Source organism: Enoplosus armatus, chromosome 10 (assembly GCF_043641665.1).
Source record: "Enoplosus armatus isolate fEnoArm2 chromosome 10, fEnoArm2.hap1, whole genome shotgun sequence".
Taxonomy (NCBI): Eukaryota; Metazoa; Chordata; class Actinopteri; order Centrarchiformes; family Enoplosidae; genus Enoplosus; species Enoplosus armatus.
Window position 1 is genome coordinate 18,179,766 of NC_092189.1, and position 24,363 is coordinate 18,204,128.

The 24,363-nt window shown below is 40.3% G+C and overlaps 3 protein-coding genes across 3 annotated transcripts in view; all 3 read right to left on the reverse strand.

The window, feature by feature from the left end:
- The window catches only part of LOC139290956 (uncharacterized), a 247,986-nt gene that overhangs the window by 106,324 nt on the left and 117,299 nt on the right, over positions 1 to 24,363 (reverse strand). The window lies entirely within an intron of this gene.
- On the reverse strand, positions 1,854 to 4,846 carry LOC139291658 (signal-regulatory protein beta-2-like). Its single transcript, XM_070913759.1, has 3 exons — positions 4,696 to 4,846; positions 2,498 to 2,827; positions 1,854 to 2,254 (listed from the first exon to the last, which is right to left on the reverse strand). The coding sequence occupies exons 1-3, from the start codon at positions 4,844 to 4,846 to the stop codon at positions 1,854 to 1,856; spliced, it is 882 nt and encodes a 293-aa protein (XP_070769860.1).
- Positions 7,272 to 19,010, reverse strand: LOC139291659 (signal-regulatory protein beta-2-like). The gene is made up of 6 exons (XM_070913760.1): positions 18,974 to 19,010; positions 8,617 to 8,946; positions 8,015 to 8,371; positions 7,746 to 7,859; positions 7,504 to 7,553; positions 7,272 to 7,406 (listed from the first exon to the last, which is right to left on the reverse strand). The coding sequence occupies exons 1-6, from the start codon at positions 19,008 to 19,010 to the stop codon at positions 7,272 to 7,274; spliced, it is 1,023 nt and encodes a 340-aa protein (XP_070769861.1).

Below are 24,363 nucleotides of genomic sequence, written 5' to 3' on the forward strand. Positions count from 1 at the left end.
GGATATAATGTTAGATAAGAGAGTTTTAGGTAGGTTTCCTATGTGTACATTTGTGTTAGTGGGAAAAACTGTTCATTATGGTTAGAATTTAAGGTACAATGTTATTCATTTTCAGTGTCATTGTTATGCAGTTATTCCAGGAAAGCGCCAGTAGGTGTCAGTGTCGCTATACGAGGAGCGTATGCGCTGGGAGAGTCGCAGGGAAGTCTCGCGTGAGCGAGTGAGTTTAAGGAAAATCTCTGTGTCCCACACTGAAGCAGAAAACGCTGTGTAGCGATTGTAAACCTAAAGTCATGTTTTTGCGTTCTGCAGGTAAACTGGTGATGTTATTTAGGTATCCGGGACTAAGGCAAGATTTGCGCTGTACTTCTCTGACATTGTGTTTTGTTCTGTAAGTGTTTATTAGCGACTGTATCAACTGTGTAAAGTTAGCTAGTTAGCAGCTAATGGAGGTTTACGGCCGCCATTGTAGTAGTAGGGGCGCGAAGCGGTAGCCTTGATAAGAAGCCCTCATATGCGGGAAAAACCCCCGTTACTCATGTTAGCATGTTTTATGATTGTCTGTCCTTGTTGTATCGACTGGGATTTGAAGAAATATGGTGTTATGCTGAACACAAATGATTTGTAGGGAAATAAATGAGATATATCACCCTAGTTGAGTTGAGGGGTAATGTAATCTTTCATTTTCGTGTATTAGTGTTGTTTCATCATTGTTTATTGTGAGCGAGTGAGTTCAAGGAAAATCTCTGTGTACCACACTGAAGCAGAAAACGCTGTGTAGCGATTGTAAACCTTAAGTCATGTTTTTGCATTCTGCAGAAATTCTTCATTAAATGTGTAGCACCAGATTGAGCCTGTGTGACATCATTCTGTGCACCGCTACATTAGCATTATTAAGAAAAGGCCCTAAAATGAAGCAAGAATTAATGTAAATGCAATTCACATTGCTGTAGGATATCAATCAAAGCCATTTTATAAAATAACAAGATAAAACAGGATAAAAAAGTCATACAAAGATTGCAAACAGACTAAATATGATATTGAAATGATCCATTAAACATTTTTAAGGTTACCCAATCAAAATATTGTTACTGATATCAGATGTGAAATTGATTTGAAGCAGTATATTTTTCACAGTGTGCCAGACAACATTTTTATTTAGTAAATCAGCAAATCCATTGTTTGGAATGATAATTAATCAAAAAGCCCTGATATCAGAGTAGATCGTCTCTCCCTCTGCTGGCTTTACATTCCTTCTCTCTGCTTTACCAGCTCTCCTCTTGGTGAAGGTTGGTGCAGAATAAGCCACTGAGTCCTCATCTCTCTGAGGAAATACATGGAAACATGTTATGAGGTGGCAGAATTTAATATTTACATATGTTGAGAGACAATAACTTTTCCAGCTGAATCTCTTCTTTATATACCTTACCTGCTGACTTTGCTGATCACCACCGGCTGTTGCAGTGTTTGTTTGCAGAGCAACGGCAGCTGTGTTATAACATAAACACAAAGATATGAAAGATGCTGTAGGTTCATTTACACAAAGCAGTAATGTAAATCATGTGAATTTAGCATTTGCAAAATACTGTTTGATGGATTGATGTATGAGAAACTTCTGTTACCGTTGCAACAACCACATGTTTTTTTCTTGATGGTATAAATCAGGAAGGCAATGACAATCAGACTTATAGCCAAAGCAGCACATAACAGAAACAGAACTGTACTCTCCCACATGTTGAGTCCTGAAACAATATGAAAAGGAGCAAATAATGAAAGTTTAGTATTATTTTGATGTTTGAATGCATTAGAAACGAATGTTTTGTGATACACGATCTTAATGGATTCTACCAGATTCAAAATGAATGATTTTTATGGACATGTTCTGCTTCTCTGTTACCTTCAATGTCCTGTTTTGTTCCATGTCCAAATAATATCTCTCCACATGCGGCCACAGCGCAGTAATAATTCCCAGCATCAGAGGAGCTGACGTTCTTAGAGAAGCTGTAGACACATGTCTGTGGAGAGCGAGCGTCAGGACTCTTCTCACATTCATCACCACTGTTTGCGTGAGCGAACATGACACTGGGATGAGATCCATCTGATCCGGCTCTGAACCAGGACACACTGTGATCTCCTGGACATGTCTTGTTCTCAGAGCGAGAGAGGACTGAACACTGCAGAGTCACTGAGTCTCCTGGACGGACTGGATCAGACGGAGGGACGTGAATGACGGCAGTGATATCAGGTTCTGGTCCTGGGAAATACAAATGTGAAAATAAACGTGATATTCACTTTAATGAAAAGAAAAGTAGTTAAAAATATTAATTCATATACATAAACTTACTTCCTTGTAAATTATGGAAACATGTACTAACTTTACACATACATGAAGGAAAATTAAACTGTGTGACCTGCTGTTATAAATGGTGTTTGATGTAAGCATGATGGTTAAATCTTTAAAGGAATGTGAAATGTCTGGTTGTGGTATTTTATTTACCTTTAATACTCAGAAATGTTCCTTTCAAAAATGTCATTTTGAGCTCGTCTACTTTTATACAGTAATAAACTCCAGTATCGCTTAGCTTTGTGTTATTAATATGCAGAACAAATGATCCAGGCTCTTGTTTTGATGTAATTCGAGGAGTCTTGTTAACGCCGTCATAATCAAAGGTAAATGTTCCTCCCAAGAATTCAGGCAAGTTTCCAGAAACAAGCCTGATCCAAAATAATTGTGCTGAAAGCCAAGATGTCTGGCGGGTACACGACAAAGTCACATCATCTCCAACACCAACAGTCTTTGTCACAAAGATCAGATCATCTGTGCATCCTAAAAAATAAAATGAAATGGAGCAGTGATTAACAACAGAGATAGATTCATATATGCCCTGTGCTAAGTTGATGCAAGAAGATGACAATGTACTTGAAATATATATTAAAAAAACTTTATATACTTACGCCCAACTCTGAGCATCAGCAGTAAATAAAATACGATCAGCATTTCCTTGTTAATCCACTTGAGACAACAGTTAAATTAGACCGTATTAGAAGATGATTCACCTTAATGTAACCATATGAAGTGGGAGGGAACAATTTCAGAGCAATCTCATTGGTCTCTTGTTATGTTGGCCAATGTCACTGTACCACCACAGTGGAAATAATCTCAACTATCTTTCCAACCTAAACACATGAAACAACAGCAACAGCAAGCTTTTGTTTCATGTTTCATGGTGGGTTTCTATAATTGACACTGAGACATTTTCCTATATATTTTCACAAAAGGTGGATGGACTTTTCAGCTGATATTCACTAATATGGTCACGTTGTTCAGGACAGAGGACACACACACACACACACACACACACACACACACACACAGACACACACACAGACCACCCTTCCGTACATGTCATTTTACCTTGTGGCGATCATGAATTAAGAGAATTTCCTCTAACACAAGGGGGAGGAGGAAGAGACTCTATGACACAATACAGCACATTTTTGTGTTGTACATCTTTATTGTGTTGTTTTCATTCAGTCTTGTATTACCATATTTTTTGGGGGTTGTAGCCTGATTTCCAGAAACCATAAAATAGATAGTAGGTGCTATTTTTGATTGGATTCCTGGGTATTGTTCCAAAATGAAAACACCTGTGTTGGTGGGCAGGGCCTTTAAAGTCAGTGGCTGGATGTGTATAGATACATAGTAGTATGCAGTATGAAAACTGTTAAATGTATTCATGTTGCAGTATGCTAGACCAGGCTGGTTTCCGGTTTTGGAAACTGGAGCCACTCATATAAATGACTACATAAAAGTGGTCATTTTACAGAATGTATTAAAATGTTTTTTAATTATAAATGTTTCATGTGTACTACATCTCTAAATACGGTGCAAGAGCCTACGTTATGTCCCCAAACCCAAAATGTAAAATACAATAAATAATAATAGATAAAAATATGTAGTCAGCCATTTGCAGTGATGCTCATGGGCAGAGGAGCCATCTGAAATATTGTGTGAGCCTTCATGTCAACATGGGAGAAAAAAATGTACATTACCAAAACAGAGTGGAAGTTTGTTGCCTAACTTCAACAACTTAAAGATGTACAGAGAATGAAAACAGATAGACAACATATCTTTCTATATCTATCTATCTATCCTTCTGGTTTGTGGCCTTCATCAGGGTCAACATGTTGCTGACCACAACCCAAAACACGCTGGTTTGACAACAAGATGTTCTTAATACTACAAGTGTTGCAGCAGGATTGTTGTAGTTTAAATCGATGCTTCCCTGACACAACGCTGTGTTCAGCCCGTGTACACATAACACACAAAACAAAAGCAGTAAATACTTTCATGTACTTTGTGTCCTGCTTTGTACCTTTACACACAAACAGACACATATAAACACACATTCACAGTCACCGCTGACAAACAAATGAAGCATGGAAACTTCAGCATTGTTGTGGTTGGGCTTGACACTAAGGTGTGGACACGAAGGGTCTTTTCTCTCTCTCTCACTCTGTGTTTTAACCTCAGTAAGCTGTACTTGTTCTGCTCTTTTAACTTTTTTAAAAAGGCAAGTGGAATAACACTATATTATTGATTAATATCAACATCACAACAACTGACAGGAGTAGTTAAAGGGTGCAGGGTGTTGGACACACACACCCACCCAGTCACGCCAAGTCATGACCCACTTTTCTGCAGTTTGTTCATTTGAGTTGTTGTCTCCTGATATTTTTCAACACGTTTTCCATTAGTGCGCGTGGATTTTGGCAGTGATAGGCCGTTATACTCTATCTTGATGAGACATTGCACATTCATGAGAGCCCTCTTTTTCTCATACATGTTTACCTGTAAGTAAGTTCTCCACATGTCTTGATTTTCTGTGTGGTTTTGGCCACATTTCCTCTTGCCTCTCCTCTGCAACTGTCTCTCTCAAACCTACAGGTTACCACCTATGCTGTAGCTAACATTATTTCAAATGTCCTCTTTTACTCCTCTAACTGTTGATCTGAACATCCAAATTCAGACAAAGATTAAACCTTTTTGAAAATGTGTCTGTCCTCAGGATATGTACGTATGTATGTGCTGGTAGAACATACAAAGTGAAAAGCCTTTAAATCCACACATACACTGTGTCAAAAGGAACACAGAAGTTAAAAGACTTCCAGTACTTGTTTTTAACTAAACACTGAACACAGATCACAGGTTTGAATATAGGGCGAAGTTCACTTTCTACATTTCAGCCAATCACTATGATTTCCACTTTGTAAACCTTGATAGATAAAATATCATTTCACAAACTAGATAGTAGGTTTGATGTTGAATGTTGGAGTCATGTCCAACTACAGCGTCCTACTGCAGCAGGAAGTATTGAACATCGAATTTCAGACATTACAAACTATCATTTGCTTGTTACCATCACCAGTTGCCTCTGATCAAAGCACTTCACCTCTGACCGAACTGAATGTGTGTGTTTAACTGTAGTGCCAAAAACTGAAACTTTGTGTGTTTATCTGTGTCCTTTAATGAGAGGAGGACAAAAATCACACCGCTATGACAGAAGTAACCATATAGGTCAGCTGTGGATCAATCAAATGATCTGGTAAATATGTGGCGGTGTGTGACGGTGTGTGTAGTGATCCACATGTGGGTGTGTGGTAAATATTCTGCCTACCATTACCCTTTTCATTGGTCAATTCTTCTGAACACGACACATAATATTATGCTCATAACATACAAAGCATTGAATAAACTGACTGTTGAGAAATTACATAAAAAAGTGTGTTAAGTGTTAAGCTCACTGTAAAGTCACTGAAAAGCAATCCTGCCACCACTCACCACCAATCTGTGAGATATTTGTCATTAACACTATGCATACACTCCATATTATTATATTTTTGCAGGATGGTGAAGCAAAGGCAGTGAACTATGCAGCGCTGGATTTCTCCACAAGTGAAAAGTGGGAAGAGGAACAAGCAAGAATACACAGCAGAGTGTGTGTACTCTGGTGTTGGAGCAGATTACCACAACCAGCAACACTCCTCGGCCTGCGCACTGCTGCCCAAGCCTCTACAGAGGGCCTCAGCTCATGTTAATGTGTTCACATGCAACATTTTATTCCCAACTGAAACTTCATAATAAGAGGAAGTTGTTGGCTTCTTAAAAAAGTTTTGCACTCAGCTGATTTTGTGGGAGAGCAGCAGCTTTCCAGTTGCTTTGTTAATTCATTGCCACAGCATGTGTGCCAGTGTTTCTGTAAGGTGACATGTTGTCAGTGTCAATGGACTGTTTGCTTCTGGAGTTTTGTTGAAAACGGATATAAAGGACCTGCATCTTCAATCATTATTGATGAAAATATGTTGAAGGGGAAATTCATGTTTAGAAATTTTATTTGTAGATATGTTCCCATTTAACAGATACAAAATGCTACAAGAGAAACTTGATAAACTCTTATTTTGTATTATTCTAATATTAGTTTCAGTAGCTCTGAATCCTTCTCTTTGTTTGGAAATCTTCAGATTATCCAACGCTTGTCTACACAATGACAGATCACAGCAGTACCAAAACCTTGGCACAGAAAACCCTTTTTTTTATTGACATAGTTTGATATCGTTCCAATTCATGTTCACAAATGGTTTGCATGGTCACACAACAAAAACAATAAGGAAAAAGCATCATGCATACATTGTGCAGACATTGATTTACAACTGGATTACTGGTCTCCAAACAAGATTCATGCATGATGATGCAATAAACTTATTTAATGCGACTTTCTCTCTCCTGATACCAGTTCTAATACAGGTTACTGGCTGATACAGAGTACGGATCAGTAAGCGCTATTTTTCTATAATTCAAAAGCTGTGTTTACTTTCAGTGGTGAAAAAGATAAAAAGGAAAAAAGAAATTCAGTTATCAGAATGTGGACAATGCCAAAGCAGGTCAAATAAAATGACTGTAATGTTAACATAGGTGTTAATGATTATGATGAGACATCTTTAACTTGACTATGGCCATATTCAACTCAGTTGTACTACTTGATGCTTCATCATCTGAATTCTGAGTTCATGTTGTACCTGTAAGTCAGACATTTTAGTAAGGATGGAAAATATATCATTTAAAGCTCACAAATGAAGTGGCCAGATGTTTGATGATTTAACCAACATTTCAAAAATGCCCATGTCCATTTCAAAAATGGAATGACGGTTTCATTTTCCAGGTCAAATGATTTACAATAACCCAAGATTTCTTGCTGGAATTGACTGAATTGCTAATCCAACCAAAAGGCCTTGACAGCAGCGTAGATCCTCTCTCTCTCCGCTGCTTTTGCACCCCTCGCTCCACCACTGCCGGTTTTCATCACGGTGAAGACGACAGCGGAATAAACAGATGTGTCATGATCTCTCTGAGAAAATATATGGCAAATTTTGTGAGATGACGATATCACGGAAAATACATTTAAAGAAGAAAAAGAAAATAACTTTTCTGAAGGTTAATCTTACTCTTAAATTTCTTGAATGCTGATTTTGATGTCCACCAGTAGTTGCAGTGCCTGTTGACCAAACAATGAGAAATGTATTATAAAATGTGCTGTAAATACAGACAATAACAACAAATAAAGATTAGCAAAAAAGGATTCAATTTCTCCAAATCAGAGAGGAACTGTTCTGTAAGTTGACTTATACTCAGCACTAATGTGAAACCAGTGAACTGGTGGAATAAGGTGTAAGTAATGTTTTCTTACCATTGCAACAATCCCAAGCCTTTATGGAAGAAATGAGAAAAGCTATAACAATCAGACTTATAGCCAAAGCAGCACAGAGCAGAATCAGAACTGTTCTCTCCCACATGTTGAGTCCTGAAACAATATGAAAAGGAGCAAATAATGAAAGTTTACTATTATTTTGATGTTTGAATGCATTAGAAACAAATGTTTTGTGATACATGATCTTAATGGATTCTACCAGATTCAAAATGAATGATTTTTATGGACATGTTCTGCTTCTCTGTTACCTTCAATGTCCGGTTTTGTTCCATGTCCAAATAATATCTCTCCACATGCGGCCACAGCGCAGTAATAAGTCCCAGCATCAGAGGAGCTGACCTTCTTAGAGAAGCTGTAGACACATTTCTGTGGAGAGCGAGCGTCAGGACTCTTCTCACATTCATCACCACTGTTTCCGTGAGCGAAAATGACACTGGGATGAGATCCATCTGATCCGGCTCTGAACCAGGACACACTGTGATCTCCTGTACATGTCTTGTTCTCAGAGTGAGAGAGGACTGAACACTGCAGAGTCACTGAGTCTCCTGGACGGACTGGATCAGATGGAGGGACGTGAATGACGGCAGTGATATCAGGTTCTGGTCCTGGGAAATACAAATGTGAAAATAAACATGTGATATTCACTTCAATGAAAAGAAAAGTAGTTAAAAATATGAATTCATATACATAAACTTACTTTCCTGTAAATTATGGAAACATGTACTACCTTTACACATACATGTAGGAAAATTTAACTGTGTGACCTGCTGTTATAAATGGTGTTTGATGTAAGCATGATGGTTAAATCTTTAAAGGAATGTGAAATGTCTGGTTGTGGTATTTTATTTACCTTTAATACTCAGAAATGTTCCTTTCAAAAATGTCATTTTGAGCTTGTCTACTTTTATACAGTAATAAACTCCAATATCGCTTAGCTTTGTGTTATTAATATGCAGAACAAATGATCCAGGCTCTTGTTTTGATGTAATTCGAGGAGTCTCGTTAACACCAGAATAATTAAAGGAATATGTTCCTCCCAAGAATTCAGGCAAGTTTCCAGAAACAAGCCTGATCCAAAATAATTTTGCTGAATGATCAGATGTCTGGCGGGTACACGACAAAGTCCCATCATCTCCAACACCAACAGTCTTCGTCACAAAGATCAGATCATCTGTGCATCCTAAAAAATAAAATGAAATGGAGCAGTGATTAACAGCAGAGATAGATTCATATATGCCCTGTGCTAAGTTGATGCAAGAAGATGACAATGTATTTGAAATATATATTGAAAAAACTTTATATACTTACGCCCAACTCTGAGCATCAGCAGCAAATAAAATACGACCAGCATTTCCTTGTTAATCCACTTGAGACAACAGTTAAATTAGACCGTATTAGAAGATGATTCACCTTAATGTAACCATATGAAGTGGGAGGGAACAATTTCAGAGCAATCTCATTGGTCTCTTGTTATGTTAGCCAATGTCACTGTACCACCACAGTGGAAATAATCTCAACTTTCCAACCTAAACACATGAAACAACAGCAACAGCAAGCTTTTGTTTCATGTTTCATGGTGGGTTTCTATAACTGACACTGAGCGTAAACACAACAGATGATTTGATGTGAACTACTGTAATCCAAAATAATTTGGTTTCCTTTATATTTTCACTTCATGTTGATGGACTTTTCAGCTGATATTCACCAATATGCTCACACTGTTCAAAATGACATGTCATTTCACCTTGTGGGGATCATGAATTAAGAGAGTTTCCCTGAACAACAGGGGCAGGAAGAAGATCTTTAGTCTGTTGTTTTTATTGACTATATTACCATATTTTTGAATTGTAGCCTGATTTCCAGAAAACCTTAAATAGATAGACTAGACATTCTGGTAACCTGGCAAATGTAAGTTCTGTACTCATATAAGTTTTCTCTCTGCTTTTGTTCTCCACCAACTCCTGACAGACAGAAATATCCGTCTCTCTTGCTGCTAAATGCTCCACTATGTTCACTAGCTGGCAGCTAACTCTGTCAGTCTGCTGTTTGGTGCTGCGCAGGTAGTGTACAGTCGGTTTATCAGAACTTTTTGCTGTAAATAGAGGTGTTCAGTAACTGATAGCACATGGTATTTTTTCATGGAACATGACTGACTAACTAATCATTGTTTGCTCCATTAATCCAATCACACTCACAATCAAATCAGAAGAAGTGAAACGATGTCTTTCCAAACAAAACCTCATGACCAGTGGTGATCAAATGTTCAATGCCGTTTTGTTTTACAGCCTGGTTAAGGTTAGGCAACTAAACTACTTGGTTATGGTTAGAAAAATGTCATTAAGACGGCTAATTAAAGTCCCTGCAGATTAAAGTCCACCCACATACGTGTTTTCATTTCTGTTGTTGAATTAGACCTCTTCTCACAACTGTGTGTGTGTGTTCAAACTGCACTTGACTGACATATCTTGACCCTTCTGTTGGTTTTGTTGCACCTGTTAGAGTGGGACAACATACACCTTCATCATGCTCAGTACTATATCAACTTCTGATGACAGGTAATTCACAGCGTCACTTCACCCGACTTCCACCTCAGACAGGGTAATTCACAACAGCTGTGTGGGTATGCAGGGTCTTTAAAGTCATGGTCAGGCTCTTCACCATGCTAAATTGCACATTGCAGTAGTTCCTACATTGGCAATAACATTAGCACTGGATGCATGATGCACTGCAAAAAAGTACATGTAATTCCTTGAGAGACTGGACTCACGACTACTTTACATATTTCTGTTCAATCATTTACATTTAATGACTGTAGGATGTATAAATCGAAACTCAAGCCATTGTAACTGTTAAAGTAACACTCAACATAAAATAGCGACATTTCTGGTTATCCTGTAGCTTTGTGGCTAGAGCACGGCTTTAACCCTTGTAGGGTTGGGGGTTAAATAAGATTTGATCGAAACATCATCTGCTCTCTCATTTCATCACTCCCATTCCTTTGATGAAAATCAGATGACAAAAAGATGAGCTTTACAAGAAAGCCACTTTTGTTCACTACATAAGTCGTCATTTTACAGAATGCATTGAAATAGCCTTTAATTATAAATGTTTCATGTGTAATACATCTCTAAATACAGTGTAAGAGCCTATGTTATGTCTCCAAATCAAAATTTCAAATAAAATAACTAATAATTGATAATAAAAAGACTTATACAGCCATTTGCAGTGATGCTCATGGGCAGAGGAGCCATCTTAAATATTGTGTGAGCCGGCCAATTCAGATGCGCCACATCATCAATGATGACCCGCCCATCAGCAGGAAGAGCACAGCATACAGAGTTGGGGAGGGCTGTGAAACCATCCATCCTCTGCACTCGCTTCACTTCTTCTCAGGGGGCTGGTGAAAGGCGGCAGCAGAGCGCCTCTCTCACAGTATCACAGGAACACATTCACATGGAGGCCATGAAGAGTTTCTGACCTGCATATTTTTATCTGAGGGAGGGAACTCATGTCAACCTGGGAGAAAACCACAAATGTACATTACCAAAACAGAGTGGAAGTTTGTTGCCTAACTTCAACAACTTAAAGATGTACAGAGAATGAAAATAGATAGACAACATATCTTTCTATATCTATCTATCTATCCTTCTGGTTTGTGGCCATCATCAGGGTCAACATGTTGCTGACCACAACCCAAAACACGTTGGTTTGACAACAAGATGTTCTTAATACTACAAGTGTTGCAGCAGGATTGTTGCAGTTTAAATCGATGCTTCCCTGACACAACGCTGTGTTCAGCCCGTGTACACATAACACACAAAACAAAAGCAGTAAATACTTTCATGTACTTTGTGTCCTGCTTTGTACCTTTACACACAAACAGACACATATAAACACACATTCACAGTCACCGCTGACAAACAAATGAAGCATGGAAACTTCAGCATTGTTGTGGTTGGGCTTCACACTAAGGTGTGGACACGAAGGGTCTTTTCTCTCTTTCTCACTCTCTGTTTTAACCTCAGGAAGCTGTACTTGTGCTGCTCTTTTACCTTTTTTAAAACGACAAGTGGAATAACACTAAATTATTGATTAATATCAACATCACAACAACTTACAGGAGTAGTTAAAGGGTGCAGGGTGTTGGACACACACACCCACCCAGTCACGCCAAGTCATGACCATTTTTCATCCAACTTTTTTGCCGTCTGGTGCTTTTCATTGGTAGTTGCTGTCAGAGGGGGGAGGTGTTAATCATTCACTGGTCCCACCCTGGTTCTTTTTAACTGTGATCTGAAGTTACATTGACCTGATTATCTGCAAATAGGTTTAACAGCTTTGCTAAAGTCACTTGGCACAGTGATGGACTTGCCGCCTGTCCAAATAAATGCTGAATAAATCAATATTTACATTAAAATTAAAACAAAACGTGAACTAACATGGTGATTTTATATTTTAAGATTGCAAATGCATACGGTTGTAATGGTTGCATCTTTAAAAACGGAAGAGACATTATCTGTACTTTAAATGAGCATGTGAAGAAGAAAGCAAAACAATGATTTCAATGTGTTCAACTAAAATTAGCCTGCTGAAGCCTCATGTAGCTCTTCCCTCACTACACATCCTGTTGAAGCCCATAGTCAGGTCTGTTCTGAGTAAACAGCCTTGATGGTGGGTCAAAGGGCGGAGAAACGGCCCACCGCAGCTTCTGTCAGTGTAGCTGTTGCATGTGGCTTTGCTTGTTGTTCTCAGGACAGACATGCAGAATGCCTTTACAAAGTGCTGTGAGACCAGAAAGACGGTGGCGGTTCATTCATTTCAGTTGTTGCCTCCTGATATTTTTTTTATACTGTCTATTTTCTCAACACATTTTTAACAAAAACAGGTTATTTGTGTCTACAACATATGTGTTTTTGTTTGTCATGCTTCTGTCTGCAGTTGAGTGATGTTGTGGTGGACAGATACACAGCAGGTCACTGTGAAAACCACTGACTGCCTGTCTGTTAGTCTCTCCCTCTCTTTACCATTTTGTGTCTCTGTGCACACGTGACAAAAATATAGTGAAACCAAAGCTGACTTTTTTCACAGCAGACATTTAGACGTGTTAAACATGTGCAACTAGTAACATTATTAATAGCTGCATTGCTAGAATGGCCCATCCTTAATGTTGTTTGTCAAAATGTCTGTTGTGGAAAAAGGTCTATGAACCTGATGAAGAAAACAACCTGCTCAAGAGTGCCTGCAAGAGTTTCAAGATTTAGGGTAGCTAGGGTTAGCTAGCATCGCTGCCCTCCTTAATTTCTAATAGACAAATGTTTGAACATCTGTGGCAAAATAACACCAGGGATGTCTGGAGAGGACTTAAGAAGATCTCTGGACATGGAAAAGGTGAGGGGAGACACCAGGACAGTGGAGACAGGGACTGGGCTAACCAACTGAACCTGTTTTTCATCAGATTCGATTTGGACATTGAGGAGGTGGAGAACTACAAATTCCTGGGTGTTCTCCTGAACAATAAACTGGACTGGTCTGACCACACTCAGGCCCTGTACAAGAAGGGTCAAAGCCACCTCCACCTGCTGAGGAGGCTGAGGTCCTTCGGTGTGTGCAGGAAACTGCTCCGGACTTTTTATGACACTATGGTAGCTTCGGCTATCTTCTAAGCTGTGGTCTGCTGGGGGGGGGGGCAGCACAGACAGGGACAGGAGGAGGCTCAATAGACTGATTAGGCGAGCCAGCTCTGTTCTGGACTTCCCGCTGGACTCCATTGAGGAGGTGGAGGAGAGGAGGATGTTAGCCAAGCTCACATCCATCATGGACAACACCTCTCACCCCCTGCTCGAGACTGTGGGGGCCCTGAGCAGCTCCTTCAGCAGCAGACTGTTACACCCACGGTGTAAGAAGGAGCGCTACCGCAGGTCGTTCATTCCTACGGCTATAAGACTGTTTAACTGCACAGAAATCTGCACAATTTGTACATACTTTATATTTTCCGTGTATATATTTATTTTTGTCCCCCATATTTTTTATATCTGTATTTATTATTTTTATATTGTTTTTCTTTTTTTAAGAAATACTTGTAATTCTTATTGACACGGTGCTTGTCTGCTGTGTGTTTCTGCACCTTTCTGTCTTTGCTGCTGTGACTTGTGAATTTCCCCGCTGTGGGATTAATACAGTCTAAGTCTAAGTCTTCTTTTCATTATTTCAAAACTTCTTTGTTTGTTTACCTTAAATATACTTGCTCTTGGTTTTTTATTTTTTATTTCATTTACCTTAATTTTCAGTCAATAAGTAGTCCAAATATTTAACTACAATGTTTTTTGGCCTGTTCATTTATTTTATTTTTCGATTATTGTTCGTACTTATGACACCGTATGTGTACGTCCATGTTGATGTTAGTATGTTAATTGTTTTCGTGTCGCTAGATTGTTTAATTTATTATCAGTATTACTGGCAATGAAATGTGTGTGTGTGTGTGTGTGTGTGTGTGTGTGTGTGTGTGTGTGTGTGTGTGTGTGTGTGTGCGTATGTTTGCGTGTGTCATTGTGACGGTCACAGAATTCTGTAGCGGCTTTGATGTCTTATTGCATCAACCGCCATTCTAGAACCTTGGAGAAGTTGCCCTTAGTGACACTCAGTCAGTCACAGCTTCAGAAGTGAAATGCAGCTGGACGAGACAGGACGTGGATTTCATTTAGGAGGAAACAATGACCAGGACAGATTGGCAGGATGATTTTCAAGGGAGAGAGGAGCATCTGCTGAGTGAATGGACAAGAGGAAACACCAGGAAATTGCTTTGGGAAGGGATCTCTTGGCGGACAATATGCAGAGGAGGAACAACTAAAGCGACCAACTCTTCTTTCAAGGCGCGTATGGAAATGTGAGTACTATTTTAAGATATACTTGATGTGAACGTATCCTTTAACTTGGATAGAACTGTAACCAAGCTGTTTGTGTTTGGCTAGTGTTAAGAGCATTCAATTTTATGCATTTGCTTGAGTTTGACGTTAGAGGAGCAAGATTGTGTGTATTCCCATGATGGTTCTTATGAATATCAATGACAACTTCTTAGTTGGTCTTGTGTTGGAAGTACAATACAATTAGAGATTTTGGAAGCAATTACCTGTCAGTGTAATGTAATCGACAGGAAACCTTTCAGTATTTAAGTGGTAGTACCTTTTGGTTTTGAATTGTGGCATGTTGGTATAAAAGGTTAGCATTAGGACTTTGAAAGTTAAGATTTAAGGACTTTGTCCTTCACAAACTACTCGGCTGAATTCCAAAACCCAAAATTAAGTGTGAACATTTTACATTTGTTGTGCTGGCTGACTTATTGATTGTGGAAGTTATTGCATATCAGTTGAAGTTTTGCAGTCATTGTCCTGCTTGACATATTGATTGTGGAAGTTATTGCATATCAGTTGAAGTTTTGCATTCATTGTGCTGCACATTGATTGTGGAAGTTATTGCATAACAGTTGAAGTTTTGCAGTCATTGTGCTGCACATTGATTGTGGAAGTTATTGCATAACAGTTGAAGTTTTGCAGTCATTGTGCTGCACATTGATTGTGGAAGTTATTGCATATCAGTTGAAGTTTTGCAGTCATTGTCCTGCTTGACATATTGATTGTGGAAGTTATTGCATGTCAGTTGAAGTTTTGCAGTCATTGTGTTGCTTGACATATTGATTGTGGAAGTTATTGCATATCAGTTGAAGTTTTGCAGTCATTGTGTTGCTTGACATATTGATTGTGGAAGTTATTGCATATCAGTTGAAGTTTTGCATTCATTGTGCTGCACATTGATTGTGGAAGTTATTGCATATCAGTTGAAGTTTTGCAGTCATTGTCCTGCTTGACATATTGATTGTGGAAGTTATTGCATATCAGTTGAAGTTTTGCAGTCATTGTCCTGCTTGACATATTGATTGTGGAAGTTATTGCATATCAGTTGAAGTTTTGCATTCATTGTGCTGCACATTGATTGTGGAAGTTATTGCATATCAGTTGAAGTTTTGCAGTCATTGTCCTGCTTGGCATATTGATTGTGGAAGTTATTGCATATCAGTTGAAGTTTTGCAGTCATTGTCCTGCTTGACATATTGATTGTGGAAGTTATTGCATATTAGTGCAACATATTGTTGTATGGGTGGCGTTTTGGAGGTTAGCATGTGAGATTAGGAAATTTGAATCATGAATGTGGGCATCACATTCCCAGTCTCGTATATTGACTTTCTCCACGAATAATTTCTTGGACCAGCTCCTTGTTGTGTTGTTATATGCCTAGACTAGTAGACTACTGGGGGATTTCCCATGATGCACTGAGCTCTTCTTTTCTCCTCTCCTTCTCCATTTTTACACCCTCATGTCCCACCAATGTATGTTACTAACTTTGTATCTTCCCCAGAGCTTCCTTGTGCTTTCTCGTCTCACAGTTTACTGAGGATCGTTGTCCTGGTATGCCTGGCTGCTTTTGCCCTGGGCCTCCTTGACTCTCACCGCTGCAATTTCTATTATTTGTCATATTTCTATTATTATTAGTTTTTTCTACCACTGTTGTTGCTATGCATCTCTGTCTGTCTGTCTCTCTGTCTCTTTCTCTCCATGTCTCTCTTTCCAACCCAATCGGTCAAAGCAGATGACCGCCCACCTAGAGTCCGGTTCTGTTCAAGGTTTCTACCTATTGAAAGGGAGTTTTTCCTTGCCGCTGTTGCCATAGTGCTTGCTCATGGTGGGAACTGTTGGGTCTCTGTAGTAATATTCTAGAGTATGGTCTGGACCTGCTCTATATGAGATGACTTGATTTGAGTTGATTTGGTGCTGTCTAAATAAAATTGAATTGAAAATTGAATTGTGCTGCTTGACATATTGATCGTGGACGTTATTGCATATCAGTGTAACATACTTGAAAGGAAACCTCTTAGTGCATAAGTGGCAGTATAAACCTTATAGTTTGTTTAAGTTCACATATTATTTCAGGAGGTTTGCATTATGAATGTTGAAGTTACATTCCCAGTCTACTATGCCAACTTCCAAAACCAATCATTTCACTTATATGGAAGTTTTGCATTTAATGTACAGTTGGACATGTTGATTGTGGAAGTTATTGCATATCAGTGTAACATACTTGAAAGGTTGAATATACACCTTTTTTTATAATCAGTGATACAGAAGTATAGAAGAAGTATTGCATATCTGAGGTACTTACATTTATACTACCAAACTAAGACATTTAAGAATAGACTGTACATCACACATCAGAAAGATGTGTCTCCCAAATCTGCATGTAGAGTAGGACATAAGGGCTAGGGGCATAGGAACAACAGTCTCTGGGCCTTCTTCTCAACGGAGTGGATGCAAGTCTCGCACTTCAGGTCATGAGAGATAGTACATCCCAGGAACCTGAAGGACTCCACAACCAACGCAGTGCTGGGCGGTTCCTCCTGAAGCCCACTGTCATGTGGAAACAGGAAGTTTCTCAATGACACTCTGAGGTGGTGAACTGTTGGTCTCTGGGAATGTATTCTTTATTATTAAGTTTGACTAATTTTGATTTTGTTTCATTTATTTATTGACAGACTGACTTACTGATTTATTGAATGAATGTGTAATTGCTTATCACATTCACAGGGGGCTTACTTTTATTTTCAAATCATTTCTTCCACATTCTTACCGTAATGCCATTCTTGTACAAAATTAGCGGTAACGCTCCATTTTACAGTTCAGCAAATTTCATGGTAAGTAGGTGGTAATTAGCAAGTAACATGTTTGAAATTTCTTAGGAATTACACCCAAATTACCCCAATATTTACCCCATAATTTATCGAAAATTACCCCAACATTATTTATTAATTATATTGTCACTATTTCCCAATAAGCAGGCAATAAATAGTTGGTCATTTCTTTAATACATTTCCAATAAAGTAATACGAACTTAATTGATCCTTTGAAATATCTTGTAAGTTACAACCAAATAAATGTATAATTATATTGTTTCCCAATTGATAATTCGCTGGCAATTTATTTCACATAGTCCTACTGAGTTAATTGATAGGAATTAGGCTTACATTCTTTTACATGGACATTTTAACGTAGAGGCCAGTTTTGATATTCACTGAGAGCCGTGCTCTAAGCAGTCTGTACCTGCTTGTGATAGGCACTGAGTGTAGGCCCATGGCAAAACAGAATCTGGGGGTCAACAACTCTTGGAACAGTTGAAGGTCTAGCCTTGGTGTTTCACTTCAGTTGCCGAGGGTTCAGTCTGACATATCTGACCCATTTACATGCATGATCCCCTAGAAATAACTTGCCAAGTACCTTTCTGTTTATATTTTCTATCCAAGTTTTAATCCCTTTACTCAGACTGATCTCTATATATTTTCCAAAAGTCAGATCAGTAATTTGAAAGTGATTAAGTGATAACATTACATCAGGGAAGCAGGCGATGAATTGTCACCACTTACCTTATATGTAACTTCTGCAGCAGGCGTGTAACTGAATTGTTACTGCTAAACTTCCAACTAGTTTCTGTCTAACTTCAGTCCAACGTTGTAACAAATTTCCAAAATGTCAACTATAAATCGCTAATTACCATAAAATGCAACTTCATAAATAAGAATCTAGTTCCTAATTGCCCATTTACAGTCTCATTCGTTGCTTATTGAGGTCTCATAATAATGTTTTCACACCACTCAACAAGTTTAGACATACTTATATTTTAAGACAACAATACTTTAACAAACAGGAACAGGAAAAAAAGTAACTTTAACAAAAGTTTTTGAAATGAAAACAGCATTTGTGTTAATACTTTTATATCTTGAATAATGCTCTGATGTCTTTAAAAAGGCGTCCAACCATTCCATCACAGTGATTTTTTGGCCAACCAGTGGTTCCACTCGACGAATCTGAGGTTCATTTTCAGAGCAGTGGGCGCTTGGTTCCCCCTGAAGCTATAGATGTCATCCTTATAAGTGCGCCAGGCTCTCTCAATGTGCTGTGTGTGAGACCCTGTCTGTGGATGCACAAAGTGTCGCTTATGGTTGACTTGATAATGGATGTAACCATCTTGCGACAGTCTTTGATAAGCTCTCCAACAGTCTGTGATGATCTTGCTTCCAGGCTTTACATATTTGTGCAGTGGGACCAACTCCTGCCTTGTTCTTCTCCTCACAGCTTCAGAACTGGCCTTCTATCACTTCCGCTCACTTCCAACATACCAAAAACCCAGGACCTCCTCCGCCATGTAGCCCCAAACCGGCCTCTTTCATACTGCAATGACAGAGATAAACAAAACAGTTTAAGAGGGAGATTGGCTCTGTTCGAAATCGCACACAAACATATTCATACTAAGTATGTCGTAAAACTAAGTATGTAGTGCGTTCCAACTGCATAGTATGTGGATTCTGTATACTTGAGAAATACCCAGATGTATACTAGATAAGCAAGAATTTCTGAGTATGCCACGTGAGCTTACTGGACATACTCAGCAGCCAAAAAGATGCATTGTGTACTCTTCAGACTGGACAATGGCGGTAAAATAATTAAAACAGAACATGGTCATTAAAACATGGTCAACCAAGGCTCCACAAATTTCATTAGAGATAAACGTTGTTGCCCTTAATCTTCCTCATCCTTGTCTACATATAAAAATATGTTGTCAGCCATTTGCAGTGATGCTCATGGGCAGAGGAGCCATCTTAAAGATTGTGTGAGCCGGCCAATTCAGATGCGCCACATCATCGATGATGACCCGCCCTCTCTGACTGCCTGTCACATCAGCAGGAAGAGCACAGCGTACAGAGTTGTGGAGGGCTGTGAAACCATCCATCCTCTGCACTCGCTTCACTTCTTCTCAGGGGGCTGGTGAAAGGCGGCAGCAGAGCGCCTCTCTCACAGTATCACAGGAACACATTCACATGGAGGAAAACCATGGCGGGAGATTATTTTAGACCAGCACCCAGTTCTTGGCCTTCTACAAACATTTAAAACCACTTATGCTGTAAAAACCGAACAGATAAACATAGGTGAGAGCGGAAAACAACAAGAGAGTAACCAACGTAACACAGTGCCAATTGAAGGGCAAAGTCAACTAAATGGTGACAAGGCCAAAACAAAGAAGCCGACTCAGTGGGACCCCCAAGTCGACCTCAGTCACCTAAGTGATGTACAAAGAGAGACTGTGAAACAGTTAGTGAGGGAGGAGTGTCATGCGTTTGCCTGCAATGAGGTTGACATAGGCTCAATTCCTTCCTTGAAGCTGCACATCACGCTACATGACACCACCCCAGTAAAGAAAACATACATGTCAGTTCCAAAGCCACTACACCATGAAGTCAAAGAGTACTTACAGGACCTGCTGAATCGGGGGTGGATAATTCAGTCACGATCACCATACGCATCACCGGTTGTATGTGTGAGGAAGAAGGATGGGACTTTAAGGTTGTGTTGTGACTACAGGGAACTGAACAGAAAATCAGTCCCTGACCGCCACCCCATCCCCCGAATCCAAGACATGCTTGACTCTCTCACTGGCAGCTCTTGGTTTTCAGTGTTGGATCACGGGAAGGCCTATCATCAAGGGTTTCTGGATGAGGAAAGCCAGCCCCTGACTGCTTTTGTAACACCCTGGGGCCTCTACCAGTGGGTAAGAATCCCACTTGGCTTGAGTGCCGCCCCCGCAGAATTCCAGAGGAACATGGAAGATTGCCTAGTTGGCTTGAGAGATGTCATGTGCCAACCATACTTGGACGATAACCTGGTGCACAGCCCAAGCTTTGGGGACCATGTCCGCCACTTGAGAACTGTGTTGCAGAGGTATCAGGAGCACGGGGTGAAGCTCAGTCCACGCAAGTGTGAAGTGTTCGAAAGGAAGGTGAGATATCTGGGGCGGATGGTGTCCGGCGAAGGCTACACTATGGACCCAGCGGAAGTAGCTCCAGTGCAAGCATTAAAAAAAAAGGTTCCTACAACTACATACATAATACATACCAAACTTCTCTAAAATAGCAAAGACTCTCTACCAGCTGCTCTCAGCACCTCCTGGGGGAACGCTGCCTGAGGAGTCAAAGAACAAGAGAAAGGTTGCTACAACCAGAAATAAAGGTAACCTTCCACCTAACACCCCCATAAACTGGACACATAGCCATCAGGAGACACTGAATTTTCTCATTGACAAACTGATTGAGCCTCCCATACTGGGGTACCCAGATCTCACACAACCCTTTATCCTCCATTGTGATGCCTCCCAGGAGGGATTGGGAGCAGTACTTTATCAGAGACAAAATGGTAAAATGGCAGTAATCGGGTATGGCTCCAGAACACTGACTCCACCTGAGAAACATTATCACATGCACTCAGGGAGGTTAGAATTCTTAGTACTAAAATGGGCCGTATGTGAGCGTTTTAGGGATTACCTGTATCATGCCCCTCACTTCATGGTACATACAGACAATAACCCCCTGACCTACATCCTTTCAACAGCTAAGCTTAATGCCACAGGTCATAGGTGGGTTGCGCAACTGGCAGACTACAACTTTTCTATTAAGTACCGACCGGGTAAGCACAATGCTGATGCGGATGGCCTCTCCCGTATGCCACTGGACATAAACAAAGTCATGGAACAGTGTACAGAGGAAGTGAGCCCTGAGGTGATCAGTGCATCTGTTCAAGGAGTTATAGTGCAGAAAGACGCTCCACCAGCCTGGGTAACGGCAGCTCATGTAGACTCCCTGGACCTAGTGAGTGATGCATGTTCACCTACCTTAGCCGAACCAGTAACGCCAGAACAGATTGGAGAAAGTCAAAAGAGAGACCCTGTCATTGGTCGAGTTCTGCAGTACAAAGAAAGCAGCCAGTACCCTTCTAGAAAGTTGCTGAAAGCTGAACCTGCAGGTGTAAGAGTCTTACCGAGGCAGTGGCAAAAACTGTTCATCAGTGATAATGGAGTCCTCTACAGGAGGTAAATGCCAGCTTGTCCTACCAACAGAACACCAGCAGACAGTGTTTCAGGAGTTGCACAAAGAAATGGGACATCTCGGGGTTGGGAGAACTCTAAATTTGATTCGGGACAGATTTTATTGGGCCCGTATGCATAGTGACACTGAACATTTTGTGACTCAAGTGTGTGAGTGCCTGAAGGCAAAACGACCACAAAAAGCGACTAGAGCCCCTTTGATATCCATTGTGACTACACACCCTTTTGAACTTGTTTCTATAGACTTTTTGCATTTAGAGGCCTGTAACCAAGGGTTTGAGTACATCCTCGTAGTAATGGACCATTATACTCGGTTTGCGCAGGCCTATGCTACGAAAAACTAATCTGCCAAGACTGTGGTTGACAAACTATTCAATGATTTTGCCCTTCGCTTTGGGTTTCCAGAGAAAATTCAACATGACATGGGCAGGGAGTTTGAAAACCAGCTGATGGCCCAGTTGCAGAAATGTTGTGATGTGCGAGGTTCCCACACCACCTGCTATCATCCACAAGGCAATGGGCAGGTCGAATGTTTTAATAGAACTCTACTCTCAATGCTTCGCACACTCACAAACACACAAAAGGCTGATTGGAAGAGTTCACTACCGAAGATGGTGCACGTATATAACTGTACCCCCAGTGGAGCCACCGGGTTCTCTCCATATTACCTGCTTTATGGTCGTTCCCCCCGTTTGCCAATAGACCTGCTCTTTAACCTACAGCCCAGTGAGACAAGGGAAAGTTATGCAGAGTATGTTCAGAACTGGCAAACCAGAATGCATCAAGCCTATAAGATTGCCTCAAAAAGGGCTGCCAGAGAAGCTTCCAGAGGCAAAAGAGGGTATGACAAAAGAGTTCATGGAGCTGACCTTCAACCTGGTGGACGAGTGCTTGTTCGTAACCTGTCAGAAAGAGGAGGTCGTGGGAAATTGCGGTCCTATTGGGAAAATAAGGTTCATGTTGTGAAGAGGAGGAGCAGTGAGAGTCCTGTGTATGAGGTGATACCAGAGGGAGGGGGCAAAAGTAGTGTGTTACATAGGAACCTCTTACTCCCATGCGATAGCCTGACGCTAGACAAACATGGAACGGATCCAAAACAGAAAAGGAGGGAAAATCCGAGACAGACAAGAACAAGGCAACATGACGCAAACAAACAAGTGGAGAGTTCAGACAGTGAGGACGTTGAGTTGATGTGTCGATTCCCACACTACCAGCAACCAAGCCAGAGAGCTGGAGGCCTAAACCCAGATGCAGAACCATTTGAGCCAGAATAAGTGGAAGTGGAGGCAGACATCATGGACGTCACATCAGGGGCAGGTGGTGAGGACAATGCTGCTGAGTCTGGAGAGAGTCTACAAGAGTCATCAGAGGAGGATGATCCAGGACCACAGCCTGCAGTCAGCTACTCTCAAAGGAGGAGACGCCGACCGAGGATGCTGACCTATGGAGTTTTGGGTGAGCCAACTGTGGTTGAGGTTGGTGTCGAGAATCTACACATGAGTATCCAGCCTCCAGTTTGCAACAGACTGTGGTGACCTTGGATAATAGAGGTAACAAGTTAGGGTCACATGACATAAAGACACAAAGATTGTGGGGTAATTGCGAAATGGACACGAAGAACTACACTGGAATTGAATAAACTGTAAGGGAGAGTCGATCCTGTGAGCACATACTGGACTTGTACTGTAAACCAAAGGGACTGGTAGCTAAATGAACTGTGGCCGAAATTTGAGTTCTGTTACATTTGAGTGTTGATCTGGACAGATTTGGAGTTTACTATGACTGAAAATGTGTGGTATATACTAACTGGAATGTACACTGTCATAATTACGAGAGTAATTAATGTCATATGAACATGAAGTGTCATGAAGAGTAATGCCAGGTTAATTCAGTAAGAAAGGTCAGTATGTGAAGTGGAAACACTGATAACTAAATGTCCGGAGACATTTAAAATTGAGGGGGAGAGTGTGGCACCATAAGCTATGTGTAGGTTCTTGAACAGAGTCATTTCTTGGATGTAATTTTAGATAAGAGAGTTTTAGGTAGGTTTCCTATGTGTACATTTGTGTTAGTGGGAAAAACTGTTTATTATGGTTAGAATTTAAGGTACAATGTTATTCATTTTCAGTGTCATTGTTATGCAGTTATTCCAGGAAAGCGCCAGTAGGTGTCAGTGTCGCTATACGAGGAGCGTATGCGCTGGGAGAGTCGCAGGGAAGTCTCGCGTGAGCGAGTGAGTTCAAGGAAAATCTCTGTGTCTCACACTGAAGCAGAAAACGCTGTGTAGCGATTGTAAACCTAAAGTCATGTTTTTGCGTTCTGCAGGTAAGCTGGTGATGTTATTTAGGTATCCGGGACTAAGGCCAGATTTGCGCTGTACTTCTCTGACATTGTGTTTTGTTCTGTAAGTGTTTATTAGCGACTGTATCAACTGTGTAAAGTTAGCTAGTTAGCAGCTAATGGAGGTTTACGGCCGCCATTGTAGTAGTAGGGGCGCGAAGCCGTAGCCTTGATAAGAATCCCTCATATGCGGGAAAAACCCCCGTTACTCATGTTAGCATGTTTTATGATTGTCTGTCCTTGTTGTATTGACTGGGATTTGAAGAAATATGGTGTTATGCTG

Bases quoted from the DNA above. Each gene is read 5' to 3' on its own strand.
- LOC139291658 (XM_070913759.1), bottom strand. From the start codon at position 4,846: ATGTATGAGAAAAAGAGGGCTCTCATGAATGTGCAATGTCTCATCAAG. The intron at 2,828-4,695 runs GTGGGTCATGAC...TTTATTTTTTAG, and splicing joins AATGAACAAACTGCAGAAAA to GATGCACAGATGATCTGATC. The intron at 2,255-2,497 runs GTAAATAAAATA...TGTATTTCCCAG, and splicing joins AACATTTCTGAGTATTAAAG to GACCAGAACCTGATATCACT.
- LOC139291659 (XM_070913760.1), bottom strand. From the start codon at position 19,010: ATGGCGGAGGAGGTCCTGGGTTTTTGGTATGTTGGAA. The intron at 8,947-18,973 runs GTGAGCGGAAGT...TTTATTTTTTAG, and splicing joins GGGTTTTTGGTATGTTGGAA to GATGCACAGATGATCTGATC. The intron at 7,554-7,745 runs GTAAGAAAACAT...TTTGGTCAACAG, and splicing joins GGCTTGGGATTGTTGCAATG to GCACTGCAACTACTGGTGGA.